General features: G+C 49.4%; 1 protein-coding gene across 1 annotated transcript in view; it reads left to right on the top strand.

The window, feature by feature from the left end:
- The first annotated feature begins 4642 nt into the window (after positions 1-4642).
- Positions 4643-16976, top strand: part of CA10 (carbonic anhydrase 10) — a 127855-nt gene continuing 115521 nt past the window's right edge. The window contains exons 1-2 of the mRNA XM_068151005.1: positions 4643-4856; positions 5450-5931. Of these exons, the coding sequence (XP_068007106.1) occupies positions 5871-5931 (61 nt within the window). The 5' untranslated portion in view covers positions 4643-4856; positions 5450-5870. The remainder of the gene's footprint in view (positions 4857-5449; positions 5932-16976) is intronic.

Here is a 16976-nt window from a genome sequence, read left to right as displayed (position 1 = left end):
CTCCTTTTATCTTTTGGACTATTTTAGCAGGCAAGCTCGCTAACAGACTCCCTGGCTGTGGGCAAGGAGGATGTTACAAGGATATTACAAACTGGTGTAATCCCTGCACCACCCAAAGTCAGTGCTGCCTGTGGAGCTCTCCCACTCTGCCGTGTGTCTACTCAGAGGAACCTCCTTCGGTGCGGCTCGAAGCCGCCGAGGCTCCCAAAGAACCTCCCGAGGTCTACTGAGGAACTGCAAGACAGCCAAATGCTTTAAACACTTCAGTGAGTGATTTCTCACTCCCAGAGAACCGGAATCGCTGCACTTTCCATATCCCTTTTGAGTGAGAAGGCTGTTATTTCACAAACACTTGATGTCTTAACACTGTTTGCTGGAGTTCAGACATGAAAAAAGGATTTGGACGGAAGAGGAGACTTTATGATAATGAATTGACTGACTCCCAGGAAAACCACATTGATTGACTTGGTAGTTAACTGCCAGTCACGCTCCTCGTCCCTTTGTTGGGGGTGTTTTGAACTTCAAATGAATGGCATCATTATCTCCCCCACAAAGACATGAATTCCGTCTCAGTTTTGATAAAGACCATCAATACAAGAAAATAATTACCCCAGTGTCCACTGCACTGATGGATCCTTCCAAGCTGCATGTTTACAACGACCTGCTAAATTTTTTATCAGCCTCCTCAGTGAGCTCAGCACTATTTATAAGCACTGAAGAGATTCTCAGCAAACACCAAGCAGGATGGCAGGAACGATACAGGAGCACTAGAAATTAAATGGCAGCATTATCCCCCGGGATTTACAGCTATTTTCTCAGCAACCCACCTGTTGCTAGTGGCTTGCTAATGTTCACTTGCTTAGCCTCTGAACTAAAAAGGTACTTGAGCATCTTTGTCATTTAAGTGAGGCTACCTAAAAGCTTAAGCTAAAACACTGGCGGTGAGGATTGAGGTCAGGCACAGACTCAGAGGAAATTGTTACGGGCAGCAGACTGCTGACAATGCTGAAACCCCAGCAGCCCAAACAGAGCGTTTCAGCCCCAGCCTCCTTGGCTGGCTTGCCCTGGGCCACCAATGCAACACACCGCACGCAAAGGGAGGACTGGAAGCTGGCCCAGAACTGTGTTGCCTCACACCGTTTAATCCTTGAGGTTAAGGAAATAGGAACCAAAGGTTTGAGCAGACAAAATCTTACTTCTCATTTTGGAAGGAATTTGAAGCTGTGGTAAAGAATCACCTACATATGTTTGCATTCAATGCACAGAATTCTTCTGGCAGTTTTTTGTGCTTCCATCCACACAGGGTAAGCCACAGTTCAATCCATTTTGCTCAGAAGCTGCCCAGTTCAAAACAATTTCTGCAATTGATCCTTCCTGATCCAAGCTAATTTTGAGTCAAATTAGTCAAAATGCTGGCTCCAGGAACAGACCCCAGTTCTGCTATACTGATCTGGAATGTGTGACGTTGGTATAAAGCCCTTCAAGTGTGAGGATTTTGTGAGTACTTTGTGAACACTGTTTACATAGCTAAACCAAGAAGTCTTTCCCCGTAAATTTGGCTTGAAGAATCTGGGTGTCCAAATTGCAATGAACATATCAGGCACTATGAAACACAGAAATCCCAGCAGCTGCTTCCAGATAGTAAAATCCTCACCATTAAGATCCCTAAAGCATGCCTCAGAGACCCGTCTGAAACCACTCTGCAGTCGTTTTTACCTCTAGGCACATGAGTGACTTCAGCACTGAGCTCAAGCAGTTTAGCCAACTGTATAAACATGAATGGAACTCACATAAATGCAGCAAATACTAACTCCCCTCCATTCCAGATGAGTTACTGAAGGAGCCTGGAGTGGAAACTCCTGCAATGAAAGAAATGGATGCTGCAGCCAGCAGGTTTGCCTGCTTTCAGCTTAAAGCTGCACCAAGGTACACAGGAGAGTTATGTTCTGCTTCTCCCCCAAACACACTCCACTATCTGAAACCATTTCCTTCGGGACTAGATACACTGCACCAAGTGAAAGCCTGATCCATAGCTCTGCAGAAAGACTCCCCTGGATGTCAGAGGGCTGTGGAGCAGCCTACATCAACACCCAGTCAGCTTCACTGAGCTAAGCTCTCCTGTGGAGCTGCAGCAGCCAGTGAGGCCAGAAGGACCCCAACCCCAGAGTCCTGCCCATTGTCAGCCAGATGCCAGCACGGTGAGCAAATGCCAGCAGAGTGCACTGGTGATTATGGATCTGGGGTGAAGGAAATGCATGTTTGCTGAGCTCACTGCTCTATCCTCCAGGTGAGGGAAACTTTCCATTTGCCTTTGAGCCCTCCTAGGTTTTCCAGTCTGAGTCACAAAGTGCTTATCTGTCACAGGCCCCTGAAATGAGGTTTGTATGAGGATGATAACCATACCTCACCACAATGATGCACAGAAAACTTTATATATTTGAGAGTTCTGGCTCTCTGCTGGCAGCCAACGTGAGCTACCCAATTCCCCCCTGCCATTAAACTCCTATTAAAGTTCCACTGATATTGACAGGAATTAAATATGAGCTTGTGGCTTAGGAGCTGGCATTATCTCCCATCACCAAATCAATTTCTTGCTGCCCTGATGGACAACACCCCCTTTTAGGGGGTCAGCTCACTTGCTAGAGACATTCACTCTCCCACAGGCAACGCCAGAATTTCAAGGAGAGTAGTTAGGAAGAAGGCTGTGTGTGTAAATCTGAGCATCAAAGATAAGGGGCCCTTTGTGAGTTTGTTACGGCTGGATCGGGATGTTATTGAAAGAAACCGGCTGGGAAAGCCCCAAAGAGAAAACAACATTGTCTGTTTGAGTACAGGAGTTTGGTAAACATCAGTGGAAACATTTACTGAGCTTTTCCTAAAGCATGTTTAAATACCTCTGGAGCACAGGTAGAGGATGCCACCAGTGCCTTTTATAATACCAGAGGAGGAGATATCAGCCTGGATTTAAAAAGGCAAAGGAGAGTGTTGCAGCTGCTGTTTTGCATGACTCTGAAGACAGAGAACACTCAGCAAGCAAGGTCTCATTGTTTCTTCTGCTGATCCAATCCTTCACTTGAGAATGTGATCTTACAGGAATGGCTGAGGACTCCTCGCACTCCTTTATTTCATTAACTTTTCAAGAACCAGATGCAAATCATGTTTCGACCTCTTTGAAAAGCTGTACTAGTTTGGTGCTCCTGGACAACACACTCAGTGCCCAGAGCCATCCCTACACGACAGCAATGCCTGATCAATGCCTGCTCAGCCACAACTGCCTTAGCTCCCCAAATCCTATGCATTTCATTTTAGCCAAGAGAGACCAATTCTCAATTGCCTAAACTTCGGTATTCAAATGACACTCAGCATTCTGCAGTCCTTTTTGCTGCACAGTTCCATCCTTGAATGAAAAATCCATCAAAAAAAAAAATGGGAATTCTTTCAGTCATTTATCCCTGAAGCCTTGGATGGTTGTGTTCCATGCCCAGCCTCGCTGTTCTCAATGGGCAGGTGAAGGCAATTATCTTGTTAAAATCCTGAGTCTTGTTACAACCCAGGAGAAGAAAGGGAACAAACCTCAGCAGAGGCTGCTGCAGTGCAAAGAGCACTTTAGCCCGAGAACGAGCAAAACGAGAACAAGCAACAGCACGCTGAGAGCCTGCAGCCCAGCTCTGCCTTCCCCAGAGCGATGATTCTGTCCCTTCCAGTTGCTCTGAAGCATTCGGGAACCCTGAGCCACGGCAATTAACCACCGTCGGGATGGCTTGAAACCTGCCACTCCTACACATAGCTCAGAGCCGATGGAAATAACGACCTAGCCCTGGTATCTTAACGATCGTCTCCTTCCCCGCTCAGAGATCCAGGCGTCCTGATTTTGCTAGAACCCAGCCAAAGGTGCATTGCACAGGTGCGGGCTGTAGAGCTGTTTATAAACCCATCCTGTCCAATTCGTTCCACCTGCATCCCGCCGGAGGATCCGTACCGTGACCTCCGCGTCCCTGCCAAAGGCTGGGACATCAACTTGAAGCCCCAGGCACCCACAACCTCACAGCGGAAGCAGCCGCAGCAGCTGCGCGATCACCTCTCCCACCTTGTCCCGAGCCGGGACCTCCCTGTGCAGCCCAGAGCCCCTGTCCCCGCTCCTCCTCCGCGACAGACCGAGTCCCCCCGCCTCCGCCGGGCGCTGCGCCTGGGAGCAGCCCCTACCCACCCACCCCCTTCCACTACACCCCCTCCCACGCACCCCCTTCCACTACACCCCCGCATACCCCCTCAGCCGCAGCCCCCCAGCTCTGTCCCCGCCGCCTTACTGCGGGAAGGCAAACCCCGCACCGGGGGCACCGCTTTTTTTTTTCGGGGGGTGGGAAATAAATGAACCCGGACCCACGTTTCAAACAAAGTGAGCAGCGACTCCCGGGATGCGCCGGGGCGGGCAGAGCCGAGGCGGCCGTGCCGGGCAAGGTTCTTTTCCCTCCCGCCGCTCCCACCCCACCGCCGGCCCGGTCCCAGCCGCAGACTCCGCTCTCCGCGGCTCCACCGCCCCCGCCCAGGCGCCGCCTCCGCGGCGGAGCCCCCCCGCACCCCGCCCGTGCGCGCCGCCGCGCCCAGCCCCGCCGTGCCCGGCGCTGCCGCCCGCCGGCCCCCGGCACCCCGCAGCACCGGCTCCGGCTGCGGGAAATGGCGAAATAGCGGGAACCGGTGGAGGAGAGGGGGCAGAGCCGCCGGCTATGGCACCTGCTCACAGCTGAGGCGGGGGGGCTGAAGCCAGCGGCTGGGAGCCTGACCTCGATTTGTCTGGGGGGCTGCGGGCAGAGGCAGAGCCCATGAGCTGAGAAAATAAACAGCAGGAGGATTCGGGGGTAAGTAGGAGATTGCCCCGACAGAGGCACTGCTGTGCTTTGGTCTGGGGGATTGGATTGTTGAGGTTTGGGTTTGTTTTGGGTTTTTTGGTTGGTGTTTTTTTTTTTTGGGGGGGGTGGTGGTGGTATCTATAAAGAAGTGCCGCGGGCGGGGGCTGCCGTGAGCAGTGCAGCTCCGGCACTCGGCTAACTGTGGGCTGCAGCCCCCCCGCCGCCCTTCGCCGCAAGTTCGGGGCTGTTTTCCTTCTTCTTTCAATAAGTTGATCGGTACCGGTACTCTCCGCCCCGACCATGCCCGCGGCCCCCGCTGCTTGCAGGATCCCTGCTTCTGCAGCTCAGATTTTTGGGGGAGTGGGGGGTGTCCCACACAGCAGCGCCGGTGCGATGCAGCTCCCCCATCGCCGGGCGCCGTGGGGCCATTGTGGCGGGGCTGGGCCGCTCGGTGCGCGGGGCACGAAGGACCCCTGCAGTCGACTGGCGGAAATCCCGGGGAGCGCCGGAGACTGCGGAGCCCCGGCAGCAGCGCGGGTGCGGGGGTGGATGCGTGGCGGGGGCGGTGCACGGGGGCTAATCTCTTTCCGCTCCTTTTGTAGCAGCAGCAGGAGCAGAAGAGGACCCCCCCCGCCTCCATCCGCCGCCGGCCCCCCCGGCACTGCCCCGCCGAGACCTGCGGAGTTGGGGGCTGCCCGGCGCCCGCCGCCCTGGCACGGAGGCTGCGGAGCGGAGCGGCGGGGGGCTGCTGTCTATGTCGTGTGGGGAAATCTGGTGGATTTGGTTCTCGCTCGTGGAGGAAGAGCCCGGCGCCGGCACTTGGCTGCGTGGTGTTTTTTGGAGGGCGAAGGAAGGGATCTCGGCTGAGCCGTGCGGAGGCAGCGCTCGGACATGAGTTGTCAGCACATCTGGGGAATACCGGCTGCGGGTCCGAACGGGAATTTGCTGGGATCGTTTAAGCTGCGATATTGATCTTTGTTGTTTTTTTTCGCCGAGGGATGCACTTGGCATGAGAATCAGAGGATGGAAATTGTTTGGGAGGTGCTTTTTCTTCTGCAAGCGAATTTCATCGTCTGCATTTCAGGTACGCAGAAGGGCAGGGGTGGGAAATACCACACAGGGTCCCCCAAGCTTCCACATAGCAAGGGGCAGAAGGTATAGAGAGACCCACATCAAAATAGCTGAAAAATCCACGAGTGATGTGTCTTGAGTGGGTCGTGACAGAAAGGGAAAAACAGCGATGCTCCCCCCCCGCCAGCTCCAGTAACTGGGCAGTAATTGTGATCCAGTGGCTGCAGTGAGTACCTCAGTGTGCTGATCACAGATGTGTGGCATTCCTAATGTACCTGCGAGTGGGTTTAGCCGCACCACTGTGGGAATCCCGGGATTTCATAGCTCCCGAAGTTCCTAAACTCAGCCGATCCGCAGCTCTCCGAAGGGCTGCGGTTTCTTGGCAGGGCTGTCGTGCGCTGGTGCCACGGCTTGGGGTCTGCAAAGGGAGTGGGACCACTGAAGAGCGGTGCCTCAGCTTTTCAGAGGGGCTTTGCCGTGGCTGTACCCTGAAAATGAGTTTAAATAAACGGCAGTCGCGTTCGGAGGACTCCTTGGAGGCTGGGACTCCAGCGTTAGGCTGCTCGGTTTACGCTTGCGGAGCTCTCTCCCCTCCGGTATGCAGCAGTCGGTGATTTCAGTTGTCACCAGAGCTTGTCCAATTAATGAGTAGGCACGGCCGGGTGTCTGGCGTAAGGCTTTGGAACAATTTATTCTCGGGGAAAACGCTGCCTTCTGCTGCAGGAGCCCTGGCTGCCGTGCTCGTTTGTCATGTCAGTCATGCTGGAATCATCGCCTTGCAGGAGGCATGAGCAGGGAGGTGGCCGGTTTTCTAGTTTGGGACACTTCAGGGAGCCCCAGGGGGATGCAGGCTGCCAGCTTCTCCTGCTGTGCCCCTTCTCTGCGGGCTGCCTCTGCCCTCCAGCCATTGCATAAGTCCGGAAATGGGAACGCAGGCAGCACTGCTGTTGGGAGCCGGGAGATCCTGGAGGACACCCTGGTGTCCAGTCTGGAGCTGGTTAGAGGCAGGGAGCTCCAAGCTGCCTTGGGACTATGCAGAGACTGGCCTGAGCCATCTCGCAGCCACAGCTCCCAGCCAGCAGCACCCTGGCAGTGCCTGCATCCACTGCACCTTCTGCAGCACTTCCCGACTGAGCCACCCTTGCAGCCCTTGCACTGGTGGCACCAACACCAACGACTGGGGCTTGGTGTTTAGTTTGTATTGCCTGTGTCTGCCCCAAAACTCCCATATTCCGGAGCATACAGTGTTGCTGTCAGCCCACGGGGGACGTCAGCCCTTCTTTCATCCCTACAGAGTGGCACCAGGCTCCCAGGTGACACCGGCAGTACCCCAGGCTGACCTTCCACATGTGTCCATTGGTACCATCAGTACAATTCCCTCCCTCACTCTTCAGAACAGCAAAACCTGCTGCCTCTTGTCATTTAAATCTCACACTTATCTATTTAGCTCAGCGTGAGGTGCCACCTGTCCAGCTCTCCTCACAGGAGGCACTTCACAAGCATCGCACTGAGAATGGAGAAGCTCGTGGCTTTCCTGCCCATTCTGACAGTAATATCCTGAGCCAGAGAGAAGCTGTCCCATCCTGTGCGGCTCCTTATGGCGCACGTTTGGCTGCCAATTTCCTGACCTCCTCCCCTGCTTTCCTCAGACATGGGCTCCCAGGCATGGCAGTCGGCAGCGGGCTCAGTCTTGCCGCTCGGTCCTTGCTCGCCGTCTCCCTCTAGCACCAGCGCGCACCGACAGCTATCTCTGCTTTCTTTCTCGCTGGCTCGGATGCTTTGTTTAGGGGAATAAAGTGGATGAGTAACTGGTACGATGCTTTTGCTGCGTGGCCAAAGCTATGGTTTGGCTTATTTTAACCCCTTTGAGGAAGGCTGTCTGCTTTAGCCTTTCTTGCCTTGTATTTTTTTTCCCTCTTCCTAGGGATTTAAATTCTCCTCAGGAATCCCCAGTATTTGACATCTTGGTAAAAGGATTAAGATGTGTAGATATCTGACTGGCACTAATGCTTCCTATCTTTCCTCTGTCATCTTTTTTACGCTAGGGTTTGTAGCATATAATCTAGCTGGGATATCTGGGTGGCAGTGTGAGTAAGAGGAGGTGTAGCACAGCTGGTTAGGGTTCGCCTCCACACTGGGTTCCAGAAGCTGCATTTTCAGCCCTTCAGCACTGGTCATTCATTCAGTGTGTCACTTCCAAAATCCACTGGTTGAGCACGCAGCTGCAGATGACAGAACTGTGAATTAAGCAGTCTGGGAGCATTATTTTGTCCTTCTTCTCTAAGTCAGCTATTCCATCAAGGAAGCAGGCTGGTCTTGTGTGCGTGGATCCTTGCTGAACATTAGCAGTCACTCAGTTCCACATCACATAAACCCGGGAGCCCTCCTCCTAATTCCAGTGGCTGTTTGGATTAGGGCCTATTAAGGGCTGCTGCTCCAAGGGATGATGTCAGGCACTGAAAGGAATGGACTGTTGAGTTAGTTTATCAGCAATTAAACACAAATTCAATGCTATGCTGCATTGTCTTTTGCTGTGTGACATTGAAATCATGCTGAAGGTATCACTCAGGCTGTGTTTCCTCTTTGAATGAAGTAATGAAGTTACACAGTTGGCTTTTTGTTTCCCCTTTGAATTAAGTAATGAAGTCACACAGTTGGCTTTTTGGTGCCTCTCATGTTCAGGAATTTTTGTGAGACTTAAGTCTATGGGAAGTGATTTCCTCTATGAAAAGGAGGCATATATAGTTTCAAAATATTTTATACCTAAGGGGTTTTTAGCAGTCAGTTACCTGTGTGTAGGACAGGTTGCTGGCTTTGGAAGAAATGATGCTGAGATTTAAGGCTACCTGGTTATAGTTAATTTATTTTTAATTACTGGCCCTTGTGCTTGGCAAAACAATTCCCTGTGAACTTTGCAAGCTGAATAGTTTTGCTTTCCTGGCATTCTGAATTAAGGGGTTTGCTTCTTGAGATTGTGTTTGAAAATGGAATCTGGTCTCTTTGTGCAGATGCAAATGAGAAGTAGGAGCAGGCTGAAGGACCACGAAACCAATTTCCATCCTTTAGAAAGGAATGAAAGCCCTCTCTTTCCTTCTGAGTCACGATTCATGTTTACTCCTTTGAGTTGCATACTCTGTTTCCTGAGAGTCATGGTTTGTGTTATGTCTTTGGAGGCTGTGGAAGGGAAGATGTCCTGTGGATGGAATGCTGACATGAGACCTCTCTGGCTGCTGTTGCTTTGAAGATGGAGATAATCATGGCACAGGGATTTAACTGTTCCTATGGAAAGAGGATAACAGCTGTTGGTAGGGTCCAGAATTTCCTTCCTGGATAGCAATACCACCAAAGATGAGTTAGCATCAGTGTTCTCAGATGGGATGTTGTGCATCCCATAATGGCTGCCACCTTTGCTTGCAACAGACATTTGCATAAACCATCAGCAGTTTTGAAGTGATTCTAAATACCAGCCATCCGTTTCCAGAAAGGCAGCAGGATGCTGTGTGCAAACCCTTGCAGGGCACCTCATTTAAATAAGAAAATGCTGCTGTCGTGGACATCGGTTAAGAAGGTTTCTGTGTATGTTTTCTGCTAATCCATCACAATAGGATTTACAGAACCTGCATGTTCAACATCTTTGTGGCTTCCTATGGGTTGATGTATTAGCTCTGATTGCTTTGGCTTGTGGGAACTAATATGGATTAAATTCACACAATCCCAGCAGCTCCCTTCGTGCTTTGCCATCATCCTCCAGTCACATGGGGACAGATCCCTTTTATGATGTGACTTCTTTGGCCTGTTTGGCAGCACACAGGGCTCATAACTCATGCATTACCAACAGCCAAGATGCCATAAAAGCCTGCTCTCTGTCAAGGAATTTCAGTGTATATGGAGCATCTGATGGAGCATCTCCTGGCATTAAGGGCCAGGGATGTATTTGGAGCCCAGTTGCACTTCATCTTCTGTCTTACTGCTTCTGCAGTCTCTGAGCTCTTATTACCTGGCATAACACAGAGCTGTCCTGTAGGAACTCTAAATTATGCCAGGACTTGAATTATCTGTTGAGTGATGGTCTATAAGGTCTGATAATTCTTCTTCTCTTAGTATTGTTCAACATGATATAATTCAAGCTGAGGTAGTCTTGTAGAAGAGAAGAATATCAAGGCTCTGATGTCCATTAGTAGCTAACAGTCAGTGGTTCATTGTTATAGTTGGACAAAAAAATGTTGACAGCAAGTTAATTGTTCTCAAAATAGCTTTTTTCTGGCACTTTCAAGTAAAAAATGTGATATCCAAGGAGAAGGAATTGTTCACAGCATATCCTATATCCATGTGTAGGTATAGAGGGCTGAAAGGACTCGCTGTGTCCATACAGGAAGGTTTGCCATGCAGCCTTTGGCCTCCAGTCCATCACAGTGTGATCTCATGCCTTGTCCCATCACACAGCTTCACATGTGTGGGCAAACCTTCATGCCTGCACGGAGTTTGTTGATGTTACTGAAAATCCACGTGGCTCCAACCCTCCTGCTCACACTCAAACACAGGATGGAGGCCATATGCTGGATCCAAAGACTCCCAGTTCCCCAGCACTTGGATGCTTTCTCACTTCAGAGATGTTGCTGCCTTTCCTAAGGGTGTGAAGATGTTTGTGCTTTCAAATGCTATGGAAATAGCCTTGCAGCCTCCTATAAATGCCTGCTGCAGGGGTGGGCTCTTGTGGCCTGCATTTTTCACCGTTCTATTTCGGTGGCTGGTTTTGCAGCTCGAGCGTGACCAGCTAGGCGCTGAAGTGCCAACACAACACACAGATTCTGGCTTACGTAAAGGTAAGCGAAGGAAAGGTTTATGAATAGTTTTGCACATCTTCTGCTGAGCTGTTTGCCATCCAAGGAGTTGGTAATCGCTGCTATTCTTGCCCACATCTCGGTGGTGGAGATAACCCAGATTTCAGAGGGACCCCTTCGCCTGGTGGCTTTGCTCGCTGCTGATGCAGCTGAACTAGACACCAAGCCTCCAAAACCACCTTAGCAAAAGCAGGACTAAAACCTCAACTCACATAAACACTCTCAATCTGAGGTTATCTTTAAGTGTTCAAGATACAACTGATGCTACAGAGAAGTTTTGCTGATGATATTCTTGGAAAGGTTTCAGTTTTGAAATCTACAACAGCCAGATTTTAAATTCAGCAAGGGCTGAATTGGTTTTCCACTTGCATCATGAATATTCCTTGCCCACCAATGCAGAAGGGATTTCTGCTTAGCCTAGGCTGCTGGTTTGCCTATTTGCTGCTCTTGGTCAGAGTATCATTCGCTTTCCCGGTTGAAAGGTTGTAACTGAGCTGAGGGAGCTGCTGTTTATCATCATTACTGATTGTTTATGGTTAACTCAGCATGGCAAAGACTGGGGTTGGTGGCTGACCCATCTGGGCTGTTAATAGAAGAATATCTAGAACTGGTTCACCAGCATCTCATTGCTAGCTCAAGCAGCAGTCAAAATGAGCTGACAGTTAGTTATGGCCAACATGAGTACCTATAAGAGCTGAACTTAGTTGTCAGTGTGGGAAATCACCGAATCATTGAGGTTGGGAAAGACCTCCAGGATCACCAAGTTCAACTGAGAATCCTACTCTACAAGTTTCACCCCTAAACCGTATCCCCGAGCATCACATCCAAACCACCTTTAAACAGATTTTGATGCAGTACTTAGCAGCTGACAGCAGGCATGAGGAAACCTGCATTTCCAGCCACCTCGAAAGGCCTTGGAACTCCAAGAATGCTGTCAATGGCATTAGTCTCAGTGAGATTTTTGCCTTACAAATGGCAAAAACTTAAAAGCTTGGCAATGAGAAAAGCTTTCGATGGCTTTTAGAGGTCTGCGTGCTGCTGTGGAGTGCCAGGTACAGCCTACCCAGGGTTACAGCCCTAAAATACTCCATTGTCTTTTGTTCATCATGGAAAATGGCAGCTGATCAGTTCCCACATGCACACTGTGCTGAAAGCAGTGGGCAGAACTGAAGACAATGCAGGCTTTCATTGTTTGATGTATTTATTCCCATCCCCAAACACTTCTGCTTGAAAGGAGCAGATCTGTACCGTTTGTGTTTCTGTAGTGCTATCAGCATTCAACTTAAACGCCCCACAGTTTTATCTTGTGTAATATCACTGCCAAAAAAACCAACCCCACAGCAGCTGGGATTCACAAATAACTAATTAGAATGCACTTTTTAACAGGATACTAAAATAAGTACAGAGAGAAGAAATTATCCATACTCTTATCTCTTCGTTTTGATGCTTTCCCTTCTCCTCTTTATCAGTGGTGCTTAACTTGGTCAAGCTCAGGGTTGTATCCTTGTCACCTGGCATTGAAGTATGGAACAGATCCAATTGTGCACTGACTGCCCAAGGGGCTCCTGAGCACAAGCATGCAGGAAGAAGCTAAGCAACCTTCTCCCTTTCCTCCCCTTCTCTGAATGTGTTGACGTCTCCAGCTTTTGGAAGTAATGTTTAGGGAGATGGATTTAGAGGGAAAGATGTTTTTTGAGCAATCATCCTCTTGGCAGTTTTGTGGGTTGTTTCCAATTTAGGTTCTTTCCTCCTGTTAGCTACTGTAGTGCCCAGCTCTGCTTCAGGAATAGTCACCAGGATGGAGTTTTCTCTTCTTCCATGGGTAGAAAGGCTGGCAGAGCAGGACTCCTACAGAGTGTGCCTGGCTAATGCTGAGAGAAAGAGATGATGAGTGTGTGACTATGGGGAGCTGCATGGTTGGAAGTGCTGCTGGGGCCTCCACCAACCCCATGATGTCTGTGACTCCCCACTTTCTATTTCCCAGCATGCTCACCTGTGGGTTTTTGGTCCACATCCATATTCAGAGTGTTATGGCACTGGTACAGGGGTGTTGTGCCTGCTGGAAAACCAAGCAGTCTACAAGGACTCCAGAGCCTTCTCTCATTTGCCCAGTTGATCCTGAGGCTGCTATGTGGCAGTTGGTAATTGCAGGTGGGATTTCAAGTTACCTGCAGCTGCATAATTTTTATCTTCAGCAGCCCCCTCTGGCACTCTCACCAAGTTGTTATCAATTCATCTTTGCTAGGCTGCAATTGTGCCTTTGTTGTGCAGTCTCAGGTATTTAACTCACTGAGGAACAGGATGCAAAAGAGAGCAATAAATAATATGATTTGTTCCCATCAGGTAGCAGAAGTATGAGCTGAAAATCTCGTCATCATCTTCAGGTTTTGTTGTGATGCATGAATACAGAGACTGGGCAAAATGCAAAGCTTAAGAGCACGCTGAAGTGGTTTGCTGTGTCTGAGTTCTTTACTTTGAGGTGGTGGAACACTGCAACAGGTTGCCCAGGGAGGTGGTTGGGGTCCCAATCTTGGAGATCGTAGAATCAACCAGGTTGGAAAAGACCTCAGAGATCTTCAAGTCCAACCTAATACCTAATGCCTCATGACTAACTAAACCATGGCTCCAAGTGCTACATCCAAGCCTTTTTTTAACACCTCCAAGGATGGTGACTCCACTACCTCCCTGGGCAGCAGGGTGGCAAACTTGGGGACTTAAAAATCACTACTTAGAATCATAGAATCAGCAAGGTTGGAAAAGACCTCAAAGATCATGAAGTCCAACCTGTCACCCAAGACCTCATGACTACTAGACTATGGCGCCAAATGCCACATCCAATCCCCTCTTGAACTCCAGGGACGGTGACTCTACCACCTCCCTGGGCAGTCCATTCCAATGGCCAACAACTCTCTCTGTGAAGAACTTCCTTCTCACCTCGAGCCTAAACTTCCCCTGGTGCAGCTTGAGACTGTGTCCTCTTGTTCTGGTGCTGGTTGCCTGGGAGAAGAGACTAACCCCCTCCTGGCTATAACCTCCCTTCAGGTAGTTGTATATTCAAGGTGAGGCTGGGCAGGGCTCTGGGCAACCTGCTCTAGTGGAGGATGTCCCTGCTGACTGCAGAGGAGGTTGGACTGGATGACCTTTGGAAGCCCCTTCCAACCCAGAGCATTCTGTGATTCTGAGGTTTAATCTGGCATTGTGCAAACCAGTTTAGATGCAGGATGTGCTGCAGTGCTTTGCTGGAGCAAGGAGCAGCAGTGCTGTAAGAGATAAATAATGCAAAATCTTTGGAAAAGGCCAGCAAAGCTCAGCAGGAATCTTCATGATCTCTGATTAATTGATACAGTTCTGTAGGAAGATATCTTTTGATCCAGGTAAAAGAATATGAGTGCTTTGTGTGGTAAAGATAGGAGCAGTGGATAAAAGCAGCGTGTGACATAATAACTGCTGCATCCTTTTCCAAACTCCTGAAGTGGCTTGAGCAGAACTTTCACTGATATTATATAAACTGCACAGAAATAATCTCCTGGCATTTGCTGGCAATGACAGTCATCAGTTCCTACACGCTTCTTTAAACTCCTAGGTAGAAACAACCAAGTGTTTGTTTTGCACAAGCCTGGGCTGGGTATTTTGCCAGGCAGAAAGCAACTGTTGCTAATCCAGGCTGAAGGAGAGCGTGCAGCAGAACCTTTGAATCAGCTCTGGGTTCATAGGGGAGGTGTGCACTAGAATTACTCTGCCAGAGCTGCTGGGTTTAGAACACAGAATCAGTAAGGCTGGAAAAGACCTCAGAGATCATCAAGTCCAACCTGTCACCCAGCACCTCATGACTAACTAGTATCACAGTATCACTTAGGTTGGAAAGGACCTCGAGGATCATCGAGTCCAACCTATCAACACAGACCCCATGACTAAACCATGGCTCCAAGTGCCACATCCAGTCCCCTCTTGAACACCTCCAGGGACGGTGACTCCACCACCTCCCTGGGCAGCACATTCCAACAGCCAACAACTCTCTCTGGGAAGAACTTTCTCCTCACCTCCAGCCTAAACTTCTCCTGGTGCAGTTGAGACTGTGTCCTCTTGTTCTGGTGCTGGTTGCCTGGGAGAAGAGACCAACCCCCATCTGGCTACAACCTCCCTTCAGGTAGTTGTAGACAACAATAAAGTCTCCCCTGAGCCTCCTCTTCCCCAGCTCCCTCAGCCTCTCCTCACAGGGCTGTGCTCCAGACCCCTCCCCAACCTTGTTGCCCTTCTCTGGACACATTCAAGAGTCTCAATGTCCTTCTTAAATTGAGGGGCCCAGAACAGGACACAGAACTCAAGGTGAAGTGTCAAGCAGAAGGCTTCTGGTAACCAGTCCCATTAGAGACAGGATGTGACCTCTGCTGCTGGCATGCAGGTGTGGGAGGGAGCCCTGCCCAGCAGCTTTACCAGTCATGTGGGCAGCCTGGTTTTCAATCACTTTGGTCATTGCTGGATTAAAATTGAGGCTGCAGAGATTAATGGTCTGTTGTTACTAATCCACTAAACCCTGCTCCTAGATCTTTTAAGTTGACTGAACATATAGATTGTTAAGTTCCTCAGAGATATGGATTTGTAATGGTTTTAACCATCTTGGTGTTTAGTGTTAGCAGTATCCTATTATTTATTGCTCTTGGAGACACTGGTCTTGGCTGTTCTGGAGTGGAAGCGAGCTTCAGACTCTTTTTATGCTGATGTACAGCACAGTAAAAGTGTGATCTGAAATGTGTGTGGCTGAAGAAAGCTTTGCTGTTGTTTAGATACCAGCTGGCATTAGCTGTAGCTCACAGGAGAGCGATGGAAATCAAAGATTAGTTTTGCTTCAGTGTTACCAATGGTGGCCAATGTCTTCCTTCAGGCTGTCCAGCACCAGCAGTTGTCCCCTCAAGTGATGTTTGAAGATGTAGCCAACAGCAGAATGGCTGCTCAGGCTTTTGGGAAATGATGCTTTGTAAGGGAGTGCAGCACTTGGAGCATCAGGGCTCAGGGCTGCTCCCAGAGATCTAGCAAAGAGACTTCATTTCAGTGCTCAGTTTCTGTGCAGGGGGGAGAAGTTTTCCCCAGATACAGAACAAGGCACACAGACGCAGAGAAAGGGAAGAAATGAGGGAGCAGTTCATCCATCTCCTGGGATGTGAGCACAGGAGTGCAGTGGTTTGGCTTTCAGCAGGGATGTTAACACCAGCACAGTATGGGAGAGACAGGAGTTAGGGCATGGCTGGTGGAGGACATCAAGCTCTGATTGTGGCTGGGAGAGTTCTGGGGGCATTTGGTCTGAGTGAGAGCTTTGTGTTAGGCAAAGGGATGGGTGGAGCTCCTCCTGGGTGTGTTTTGGGCCCCATTTACCACACCTGTGCCTAAGGTTCTGCGCTGGAGTTGGTTTGGCTTTCAGATGTTTGTGATTTTGGGAAATACTCCATGCTGAAAAAGTCATTAAAAAAAATAAACCACAATAATTTGATGTTGAGTTCTGCTCTGGGTGGGTTTTAACTGCTGTTCTTGAACATTAGGAAGATGTGGAAAAGCCAGAGCAGAGCATCCTGCACTTTATCTGCACTTCATTAATCTGCTTGGGAAAGGGGAGGAAGCTGCATTAGTCATTTGTATAAATTAATAACTCATTAACATCACTGCAAAATACTGCAGTGCTGCTGTGAAGGGCCAGCAGGTAATAAATACCTCTGATTAGTAAATTACTACAGCTGTATTCTGTGTTTACACTAACACACAGCAGAGTAAGGTGGCTTTAACTTTGTAATGGACTTAAGCTCTGGCAGGGTAGTCTGGTGATTAAAATAAACCCTTTATTTCATGCAGCCCTCTCTCTTTCTGAACCCTGGCTTATTCCTTGCCCTTCTGCTTATCTCAGTAATAGTATGTCTTGATTAAGGCTGCAAGGAGCTTTTACATCTGTTCTTGCCACAAAGCTGTGCAGGATAAAGTAGGCCAAAGAGAACTCATCATGCAAACTATGGACCTCCAGTTATTCCTCTGCCTCCAGATTTAATATTGTGTTCAAATAAAACTGGGACTGTGGAAGGAAACCCAAAGCATTTAAGTGGATTTTGGGCAATATCTCCAAGCTTTCTGGTGGAAGGGGGAAATATCAATGGGGGAAATGTGTATGGCTGGATGGCATCTACTGAGAGGAGGCAGTGAGGTACCTGACAGCAACTAAAGCAAGGCCTGTCCT

Source organism: Melanerpes formicivorus, unplaced genomic scaffold, assembly GCF_026170545.1.
Source record: "Melanerpes formicivorus ecotype bairdi unplaced genomic scaffold, bMelFor1.0.p_v2 SCAF_21, whole genome shotgun sequence".
In the NCBI taxonomy this organism is placed as follows: Eukaryota; Metazoa; Chordata; class Aves; order Piciformes; family Picidae; genus Melanerpes; species Melanerpes formicivorus.
The sequence above is the reverse complement of the archived record's forward strand: the minus strand, read 5'-3'. Positions and strand labels throughout refer to the sequence as shown.